At 34.7% G+C, this 11,464-nt stretch overlaps 1 protein-coding gene across 1 annotated transcript in view; it reads right to left on the bottom strand.

Moving 5' to 3' along the window:
* Window positions 1-283: 283 nt before the first annotated feature.
* VPS37A (VPS37A subunit of ESCRT-I) overlaps window positions 284-11,464 on the bottom strand; it is a 37,814-nt gene continuing 26,633 nt past the window's right edge. The window contains exons 6-12 of the mRNA XM_079726743.1: window positions 11,052-11,122; window positions 8,122-8,249; window positions 7,983-8,041; window positions 7,836-7,904; window positions 4,003-4,146; window positions 2,428-2,508; window positions 284-858 (exon numbers count right to left, since the gene is read on the bottom strand). Of these exons, the coding sequence (XP_079582869.1) occupies window positions 2,428-2,508; window positions 4,003-4,146; window positions 7,836-7,904; window positions 7,983-8,041; window positions 8,122-8,249; window positions 11,052-11,122 (552 nt within the window). The 3' untranslated portion in view covers window positions 284-858. The remainder of the gene's footprint in view (window positions 859-2,427; window positions 2,509-4,002; window positions 4,147-7,835; window positions 7,905-7,982; window positions 8,042-8,121; window positions 8,250-11,051; window positions 11,123-11,464) is intronic.

The following is an 11,464-nucleotide window of genomic DNA, read 5'->3' as shown; positions in this document are numbered from 1 at the left end:
CATGAGGCAATTCCCTGGTGGTCCAGTGGTTAGGACTCCGCACTTTCACTGCTGAGGATGCGGGTTCAATCCCTGATTGGGGAACTAAGATCCTGCAAGCTGCGCGGTGTGGCCAAAAAAAAAAAAAAGTTAGTATGAAAGTTTATGTTGGACTATTTTAAATGAAACGTAGTTTTTTCTATTAGGTAAAATATTTATTTACCTGTATTGTCTCTTAAGTGAAACTTTAATTTTAAAAATAAGACAATAGGTAAAAACCACTGGTTTACTCTTTTAATTTATTGTATGAATTAAAAGTTACTTCCTTGAGACGGCACATTGGCAGGTTTGGTGTTTCCTGACACTGTGAATATTTAAAAACAAATTATTTTTGAAAGTTTTATCATACAGAAAGAAACAGGAAGAATAACAGTTTTTCTACAGTTGAAATGGTAATTTTTCAAAAAAGCCTGAGAGGAAAAAATCGAAACCATTCTTGATAAAGCAATGAGGCAATTTCAAATTAAAATTACAAATTTAAATGAAGTAATTTTATAAAATATTGAAACTAGCTAAAATTACATGCATATGTATTTAATCAATAGTAAGAGAGGAACAGCAGTGGAACTTAAATATGATAGGATTTATCAACAACAAATAAACATTTTTAGTGCAAATAGTGCAGAAAAATTTCTCAAAGCAAAGATCATAGCAATCGTTCTAATCTGTACAAAATCAGTCTCAGTTCTGTATACAATCTATATAGTGTATCTATGAATTCAGCCACTGTAATGAAATGCCAATTTGCAAATCATAAATATAAATGTGCTTAGTTTTGTGTCCCATTCCTCTCTTGGCAGTTCATGTTTTCAGGAAAATCTGAAAAGAAAAGAAAATCGAAACCTAAGATTTAATTTAAGATGATAAATTAAGATTTACCTATAAGAAGATAATCTGACTCTGAGGGAAAAGAGGTAGGGAAAGGATTCTAGCATGCTCATGTCAGTAAGCAATTACTCAGTGCCCACTTACTTCTCAACCTTGAGAAATGCATACTTGATATTAAAAATCAACCCCTACCCCCAGGGATTAACAGTCTGATTTGTAAAATAAAACAATTCAATGTTGCTACTAATGTTAAGGACAACTAGACTGAGAAAAGGGGCAGATGAGTTTGAATGGGGGTTGAGAAATGCCTGTCACTTCCCTCCCTGTAGCCTGATCCCTTTTAAGGGAACCTCCCATGCTCCCTTCTCAAAGTCTACTCCTTTAGCCCAGCAGAGCGGGCAGATGAACACATGACACCAATCTCTAGGTCAAACTGCTGAGGTCAGGATGGACACTGTCTATGCAGGGCCAGTCTCTTTCCCTGAATTTGTGGTGAGACCCTTGTCAGTCTCCATTGGCTGTTTGGACTGTCATGATCAAGCCTGTGGGCAGCACTGGTTGAACCATGTGCAGGTGTAGCAAAGAAAGCTCTGAAGAGCAAGTGAGAAAGCACATGGGAGTGAGAGACAGAAAAGAGAGATGCAGAAATGAAAAACAAGCAGTCTTGGGAAGGGTCTAAGAGGAGCTGCTTTGGTTACTGATGGCCTCATGTCGTGTTTTCACTCCCAGGTGACTGAGGTGTACTTTTCTGCATTTTGGCTCTGTTTTCCCTGCATTATCCAGTAACAAAAGCTTCTAAAGTTGTTGAGGTGGGATCTAGTCTTTGCCACCAGATCATTCCTAAAACAAGATAGATGGAGAGGAAAACAGAAGAGTGTCCTGAGATCAGGTGAGAGCATGAACAAAGATATGGTGGTAGAAAAAACAACATGACATGAGAGAACATAAGGGGAAAATGGAAAATTAAAATGGATGATCTAAAATATAAGCCAGAGAGAGAAATTTGGCATTTCTCATCCCTAGGGGTTCATTGCAGGTCCTGGAGCAGAGAAATGTTATCACAGAGTGGTATTTTAGGAAGATCACTCTGTCAGTGCTGAGCAGGAAGGAGAAACCCTAAAGTCAGAGGACTGGTCAGAAAGTTACTGGAATAATCCTGATGTGAGATGGAAAAAAGACTGAGCGGAAATTCACTTTAAAGGAAGAAATGACAGAAGAGACTACTGAGAAATATGTCAACTAATATGGTATACTCCCCACACCAGCTGAGAGAAAGGAACTAATTACAGCTTAAACTCTACATAAGTAGCTATCAAATAGTGAAAAAAAATTCATTTACGCCAATATCATACTGAGAAAATATGCAAACAATTTCTACTGGTTATATGCTTAGGTATAAAACATTATGCTTAATATAAAGTATTCTACATGTTATATAGCACAATAGCTATAATGACAATATTATGCTTAAAGCTGGCTGAACAAACACTGGTAAGAACACTTCATTAAAAATAGCCATGCAATAGCCTGAAGACTCAAACCTTCTAGAATACAATTTACCTATAGTGGAGCATGAAATTGGCTGTGCATTGCTATCACTTGTTGAAGTTTCTCTTCCTTGGCTCTTCTACAGTGGCAAATCTAGAAGACAAAGTATTTAAAATACCAGTCACTTCTCCAGTAATCTTCCTACTACTAGCTAAATTTGACAGAATTCTAAGTAAGAATCTTTTAACTTGTTGACATTATTTAAACTGTGGATGTCTAAGGTAGAGCAGAATTTAAGAATCAGAAAGAAAAAAATTTTAATTTTGTTTGGAAGATAATCTTTGTAAACTTCCAGAGTGTAAAACACACTCTGATCCTTTATACCAGTTCTCTGATTATATAATTTCAAATATCTGTGTTTTAAAAATATGAAAATAAACCCTACTGTTGTTACCCAGGAAGCTTAACAAATAAAAACTTCAGTGCTTCCCTGGTGGCACTGTGGTTAAGAATCCGCCTGCCAATGCAGGGGACACGGGTTTGAGCCCTGGTCCGGGAAGATCCCACATGCCGCGGAGCAACTAAGCCCGTGAACCACAACTACTGAGCCTGCACTCTACAGCCCGTGACCCACAACTACTGAAGCCTGCGTGCCTAGAGCCCGTGCTCTGCAACAAAGAGTAGCCCCACTCGCCACAACTAGAGAAAGCCTCTGCACGGCAACGAAGACCCAATGCAGCTAAAAATAAATTAAATAAATTAAAACAAAAACAAAAAAAACTTCAAGATACAGTTATATAGTACCGAAGAAAAATGGACCCAAAATCGACGCTTCACTAATGCCATAACCATAGTCATTAATGTCCCTGTACTTCAAATTTTCTCATGGAAAATGGGGATAATAAAATCTGCCACACTTTCCTTAACAGTTTATATATATATATGGCACATCTGTTTTATAACGTTTATTAACAAAAGGTTATTTTTAAACTGTGATGTTTCAGAGAAATTAGGTAAATATTTAGGACTCTATCAAAGGACAAGATACTGCTAAGCAGACTTAAAATTTTTTTCTTTAAATATAATGGAAATACTAGAACAGAAATTATCCCCAGAATGTTCTCAGTAATATTAAAACCAAAAAAATTTTAAAAATCTGTATAGGGAATTCCCTGGTGGTGCAGTTGTTAGGACTCAGCACTTTCACAGCAGTGGCCAGGGTTCAAACCCTGGTCAGTGCACTAAGATCCTGCAAGCCGTGTGGCACAGCCAAACAAACAAACAAACAAACACACTATATAGGTTATTCTCTTTTTAAACAACTTGTGAAACAGGTTATTCAGGAGTATATTACAACTATTAAGACTAGACTTCAGCTAATTTACTAGCTTTACTACAGAATGATACAGATACTATCATTTCTGAAACAGAACCATTATGTGATTTACCTGCTTGTGTACTCACAACAAGCAGGTTTACAGTGATAGCAGGATGTTGCTATCATTCTCAATAGAGGCTCTTCAGTTTCCTCTCATGGCACTCAAAACTCCAGCTCAGTAATGTGCTAAGGTTTTTTTTACTCATGAATATACATAAGTTATTTGATATTACGCTGTCACTTGTCCTCAACTGAAGAGTATTACATACTGTTCTCTTTTCCATGAAGCTACTGAGAAAATCATCTATATCAGTTTTTCCCTCCAAGAAATCTTCTGCAATATTATCAGAGTCTTCCTCAGCTTCATGTGCAGCTACTTTCAATCTTGCCTGTAGGGCACTCGCACTGCAGCTCTGAAAAAGAAAATCAAATATATTAGTTTCTAATGCTCAGAAAAACTCCTTAGAGGGAAGGAAAATGGATTAGAGGTAGAGGTAGGGAGAAGCAATTCATTATGTGCCTTACATAGCTTCTTTTTGAGGAAATCTGGTCCCATCTAAGTCCTCACCTTTTGGATATGAGATGGCTACCTAACACAATAGAAACCAATGCATTGCCTGCAAACTATTAAGTGAGAGAAACTGGGCAGATCACTGTCCTCTCTTGGGAATTTAGGAACCAGATCATTGTGGTAGGCACCCTCTAAGATGATCCCCAATGATCCTCCTCTCCTGGTATTCCTGCCCTTGTATAATCCCCTCCCCTTGAGTGTGGTCTGGACCTAGTGACTTGCTTCTAATGAACAGAATATGGCAAAGGTGATGGAATTAAATTTAGCCAAAGTGGTGAAGGACACCGAAAACTACAAAACATTGCTGAAAGAAATTAAAGAAGACACAAATAAGTAGAAAGACACCTGTGTTCATGGATCAGAAAACTTAATATGTTAAGACAATACTACCCAAAGTGATCTCCAGAGTCTATGTAATCCCTATCAAAATGTCAACAGCATTTTTTGCAGAAATAGAAAAATCCACCCTAAAATTCATAGAGAATCTCAAGAGACCCCCAAATAGTCAAAACGATCTTGAAAAAGAACAAAGTTGGAGGATTCATACTTCCTGATTTCAAAACTTACTATAAAGCTACAGTAATCAAAAGAGTATGGTACTGGCAATCAGAAGAGACATGTAGATCAATGAAATAACAAACACTCATACATACGGCCAAATATTTTCAAAAGTGTGCCGAGAACATTCAGTCGGGAAAGGACAGTCTTGGACAACTATTGCTAGGAAAACTGGATATCCATGTTCAGAATTAAGTTGTGCCCTTACCTTACCTCATACACAAAATTTAACTCAAAATGGATCAAAGATCTAAATGTAGGAACTAAAACTGTTTTTATTAATAGTCATCCTAGTGGGTGTGAGATGGTATCTCATTGTGATACATCACATACAGTGATATATAGAAATACACCATTTTTAATCACCTTTACCTACACTGGTTATCTATCTTTACAAGTCTCACTCGCACAGATAATGTAATTTTGCTTATTAGTGTAAGGTTGAGCATCTTTTCAAATGTTTCCATTTACTTATTCATTAAATATTTATTGAGTACGTACCATGTGCCAAGCACTGGACCAAGGTATTGGGTATACAGGGGGGAAAAAACAGGACAGGTTCCTGCACTAATGGCACCAACAGTCTAGTGAAGTGGTTTCCATACTTTGAGTATAGAAGAGTCATCATCTTCAGAGGTTCTGAGTGAACACATCTATAGAGACAATCCTAGGAATCAAGGAGTTTTTTAAACATTTCAAGAAGTCAGAATAATTGCTATATCAGAATGTTTATTGGACCTTCATATTTCTCCTTTTGTGAGTTTCCTGTTCTTCCCTTTGCCTGTATGTAAGGTTTCTTTATGGACCATTGGCATTAATATTTGTTATATCTGCTACAAATAGTTGTCCCCTTTACTTCACTTTTGATTTTATGATCTTCAATGTATACAAAGTTTAAATTTATATATAGCTTAAATCATCAGTTTTTTATTTTATGTTTCTGCCTATTGTCATAATGCTTAGAAAGGATTTTCCCATCATAATCCTAAAAAAAAAACTCTAGCAGATAGTTGTCTCTCATAATTTTATGGTTTCCACCTAAATACTTACTCTATCTAGAGTATCTTTCTGTGTATGCTATGATATAGGGATCTAACTTTTTTCTAAATGGACTGGCTTTATTAAATTCTCATTTTTTTCTAACCAATTACTCATATATATGTCTGTTTCTGAACTGCACAATCTGTTCCACAGAACTATTTTTTGCTTCCTACAAGGCTACTCTACTGTTTTAAATAAAGAGATTTTATAGTGTATTTTGATACTGGGAAGGGGTTTCTTTTTGCTCAAGCTCTTCTTGACTAGTTTAACCTGTTTAGTTTTTCAGAAGAACTTTAGAATATATCTGTTTAAATTAAAAAAAATACTCGTGGGATTTTGATTGGAAGTATAGAAGATTTTTGTTATTTTGGGAAGAATGAAATCTTTATAATACTGTATCTTTCAGTCCATGAATATTCTGTTACTCTATTTCTTCAAGTCTTCTTTTGTGTCATTCAGTAAAGTTTCCTAACTTACTTCACTGGGTTCAGTTCTAAATTTTTTACAGTTTTGTTTATATTGTAAATGAGTTTTTTTCTTCTACTTCATTTTGCACTGGTAGTTGCGAGATATCTAGAGGAAAACCTTCTCAATTTGCTAGGATTTTTACTTGTTTGGTTTTGGTTAACAACCGTTTCATCTTTTCTTTCACATTATACCTTTTCCTTTTCTTGTCTTCTTACAGTGGCCAGAACCTCCCAAGCAATGTTAAATAGCAGTGATACTGGGGCATCACTGTCTCATTCCTAACATTAAAGGGATCCTGGAAATGTTGAGTCATTAGGTATGATGTTTGCTGTTGGTTTCCTTATTAAATTAAGGAATTAATTTTATCTTAGTTTATTAAGAGTTTGTCTAAGGAATGATGCTGTATTGTGAAAAGTTTCTTCAGCATCTACTAAGCTTTAATAAGCATCTAAAGGTATTTTAGTTGACTCTGTCAGATTTTCCAGTTAAAAGTGAGGGAGGACTGCTTACATGTGACTCCTGACTCTGACACTTTCTATTTACATGACCTCAGGGATGTTATTTAGTATCCATGTGCCTCAGTTTCCTCATCTGCAAAATGGAAAAACAGCAACAACATCTACCTCATAGGGTTTTGGGTGGAATAATGGGCAATATATGTAAATAGCTTAGTGCAATGCAAAAGATACAACAATTGTACAATGTCAGCTACTATTACTGTATTCTAAAGAATGATCATCTGAAATCTATTATAAATTTATATTCTCCTTTACCATCATTTTTTTTGCTGTTGTCTTATTTCTACTTTATGCTTTACTAAATTGGCTTTACCTTCTAGAATTTCTGATTTTAAAGGAAACAGAATATTATGATTGGGTTACTGACATGAGATATGAAGATTATATCCTCTTCTCTTTCATTTATTTTAATTTTTTAAATGATTTTTGCCCTTTTTATTTTTAAAGATTTGTTTTCTTAGGAACATGGGTTGAATTTTATAAAGTTTTTGATTTTTCACATATTTCTAGCATAAAATCTATTATTTGTGGTGAATTATACTTTATACGTTTTATATATTATATTTTTCAATTTGCTAACTTTTCATTTAAGATACTTGTATATAGGCTTACAAGTAGTCTAAAATTAAAATTTTTGTTGGTAGCTTTTATTAGAAGAGTTAAACTGCCTTTATAATAACTCCCAGAAGAGTTCTTTATGGGGCTTTTTATATTTTTCTGTTTTGGAACCAAATGCTCTTGCATGAGCACAAATGATTTACAATGGCTTATAACTGACAGCTGTTCATCTGCGTAACTTGGAGCTGTTTATCATGACTTATAAACAGATAAGATAAACTCAGATACCTAATAAATGCTTTCTGGTAATAATGAATTTAAAAATGTGGCACATGCACATTAAGATTAAAAATTCTTATGGTAAAAGAAAAGAGCTAAACAATCTTACCTCGCTAAGTTCATGCTGCCTTTGCATCTTCTTTTCAAAAGTTGATTTCATTTGTGTAAGTAATTCATACTAAAAGAGAAAATTCAAATGCTATTTAATTCTATTTTAAAATTGTATGGATTTCTTAAAAAATGATAACTAACTCACCTTATCTAAAACAGTTTGCCTTTTGGCTTCCAAGCTGGGCTCCAAAAGGAGATTTTTTCCTGTAAGATAAATTTTTAGTTTATTGCTAGGTAAAGATCACATTTTTCTTAGGAAATTTAATAAGTAAGGAAAGACATACTTGCTAGCTCCTCAATACTTTTCATTAAGTCATCCTTGTCAGTAATAATTTGTTTTAGTTGAGGCAAAGTCAGAAACTGTTCTAGTAATATCTCCTCTTGATCATTCATATCTGTAAGTTGTGACACACTAGAAACACAACAGAAAAAAATGTTAATGAATATCAGTCAACTAGTTTTTTTCCATAAGTATTCACCATTTTTCAGTTTCATTCAGCTGATAGAGTTCTAAATAATTTTTGACATATATATTTTTATATAGACACAGAAGAAGGCAAATTATAACCTTAAAAGCAAATAAAACATCAATCACAATAGAACAAAAAGTACTCTAAATACAGTACAGTGTCAAGTCACTACAGGACTATGAGGATGAGGGTTTACGAACAGCCCTAATAACCTACCAATTTTAACTTCTGCGCCTATTTACCTAATAGGTATGTGGCTGTCACAATAAATGATACATGTATATGTGTCTGTGTACATATAGTCATAAAAATGTTTTTAAAAAGCAATCGTGGGGCTTCCCTGGTGGCGCAGTGGTTGAGAGTCCGCCTGCCGATGCAGGAGACGCGGGTTCGTGCCCCGGTCCGGGAGGATCCCACGTGCCGCGGAGCGGCTGGGCCTGTGAGCCGTGGCTGCTGAGCCTGCATGTCCGGAGCCTGTGCTCCGCAGCGGGAGAGGCCACAACAGTGAGAGGCCCACGTACTGCCAAAAAAAAAAAAAAAAAAAGCAATCGTGGAAGGCTAATCCCAGAACAAAAATCATATCCAGAGAGTGAAAGAGGGAACTGGATGGGTGGGATAGGGAGGGAGGGAAACCTTTCTGAACCTATCTTTCAGTTTTGACTAAATATAGATCCATATAAATGCAGTATATAATTAAAAAACAAAATTAAAAAAGAAAAAGCAGTCTCTAAAATTCAAAGCAAATGGAAATAAATGAACCTGGTTTTTTTTCCTAAGTTATATAATCATCCAGAGAAATTTTACTGAAAAGACTTTAAAAAATAGTATTTGGCTGTACATCCCTGGTGTGCTATATCCTAAAGACAAAAGAAGTGGAAAAAACAAAACAAATAAACAAAAACTTATCCTGCTTTCAATAATCACTACTGATATTGTTATTTTATTAGTATTGTTATTTTGAAAAAGAACAAGTGCCTTTCAGAGAAATGGCTGGCTTCAGGTCAGGGAAAAAAAAAGTTCATGTTGAGCCCATGACATCTTTGTTTTGCCAGAGTTTCCTACTGACTAAAGATAGAACTGTTTAAGCAGCAAAAAGAATAATGTTTGAATGGACTGAAACACAAATTTTTTTAAATTTATGAGTTTATAATAACTCAAAAACAACTATAAAAAAACAAAAAAAACCTCGCCTATCAGAACTTTTGCAGCTAGCTTATGCATCAACTCATTATTCTGAAAATCAATAAATAAAGAGCAAAAAAATCAAGCATATATCTTGTCTTTCTGTATGAAGTATATTTCAATATAACTAAACTTTCCTTTTCTATGAAGGAAAGTCTTCATAGACTTCTGGCTAATTCTGGCAGTAGGAAATCACATCTGCAATCCTTAATGAAATAATGCATAGTCAGTGATTTCAAGTGTTTCAACCTGTTTCAATCCTAATGTCACTAAAAATAAGGCAACCAGACATCACTGCTGCCGTATGTGATGTAATAGGAAATATGCACTAACTATGATGTAAATATTCTTGCCAAAAGAATTAAACCTAAATTTTTTCCCCCAGTTTCCTTGAGACATTGTGCAAGTTTAAGGTATACAATGTAATGATTTGATAAAAAAAAATTGAACCTACATCTAATCAAAACTCTGTATCTAGCCACCAGTAGAAGGAAATATGAGAAATAGAGGAGCACCCTCAGTGGAACGACAAGGATGCAATCAGGCAACAACAGGGTATGGGAAAGTGTATAGGACAAATAACCAGTTTCTTACATAAATATTTAATAATATGTGTATAATTTACTCTATATGTATTTACATGTGTATTATATATATTTGTATGTATATGTATGCATGCATATGTGTATATATGTGTTTGTGTGTATATGTACATACATATTAATAAATGTGGGAGAAATGGTTCATGATTAAAAGAACTATAAAAGATAACAGTATTCAAATGCAATAGGTAGATCTTATTTTGAACCGTGATTCAAATAAACTACCAACCAAAAGATTTAATTATTAAGACCCTGGGGAAATAAGATAATATCAAAGAATTAAAGAATTAGCATTCATATTGTGAGGTATGATGATGATGTGGATTGGGATTATGGCAAAGAAAAAGTCTTTACCTGGCGGAGAAATTTAGTGAAGAACTTATAGGTAAAAATAACATAATATTTGGGATTTGGTTTAAAATAATCCTGACCTATACCCATATACTTCCTGAAAAAAGCTGGAAGAAGATGGCAAAGAGGTTCTCCTTTTGGTATTTTTGACGTTTTCATAATAATGTTTTTAAAGGGAAGGAAGAAAAGAAGGAGGAGGAGAATGCTCTGTAACACGGCAACAATAACAGCCCCTACTTCACGGGTTGCTGCAAGCATTACTCCGTGTATGACTGCTTTAACGTGTACGTGCTGCGTGTAAACTTCATTAATTATTAGCAGAGAATAACACATCACCACTTCCTACAAGTGACTGTAAAACACTGGATCAAATAAAGCTAAACCTCTTTTAACTGTAGGATTTCTCACAGACCAGTAACTCAATAAATATAACCTACAAGACATACGACTGATTCACAGAACTTTCCCACTAAGACAACCACAATATAGGAAGAGTGATGATTTAAAAGTTTTTTTTTAACTTAATATGGATATGAAAATGATGATGTGGTTTCTATTTACAAATTAAATAGACAACAAACAGCAATGTTACTCTCCTAGTTTTTTTACCTTAGTTCTGAGAGTTCTGGAAATACATCAGGGATATCAGGCATCTTGTAACCAAAACCATTTTGGCTTATCTAAAGAGAGTGTGAAATGGTGTTAAACTTCAGCCATCTTTCTGACTGCTCCTATTTGGTTATAAAAGTAATTCTTAATGTACCGCGTCCCATAACTGTTTTCATGATCACACTTAATCTTTGCACTTCACAATATCCTTACCCTACCCTTTTTTCGTCACTGTTTTTTTCAGTGTATCTTTATACATATAGGGTTACTTTTTTTTTTTTTTTGATGGGGATCATGTGAGTACCTGTGTTTAGCCCTTGGACAAGTATACGGTTGTAAAATAAATCTCCTAAGTGTATCTGTGACAAATGTGGAGAATTATCTGTGGGTTTCATTGATGTATATGAATGTTT

This window comes from Hyperoodon ampullatus, assembly GCF_949752795.1.
Source record: "Hyperoodon ampullatus genome assembly, chromosome: 20".
Lineage (NCBI taxonomy): Eukaryota > Metazoa > Chordata > Mammalia > Artiodactyla > Ziphiidae > Hyperoodon > Hyperoodon ampullatus.
Note: the sequence above shows the minus strand (reverse complement) of the source record. Positions and strands in the feature narration are given on the sequence as shown.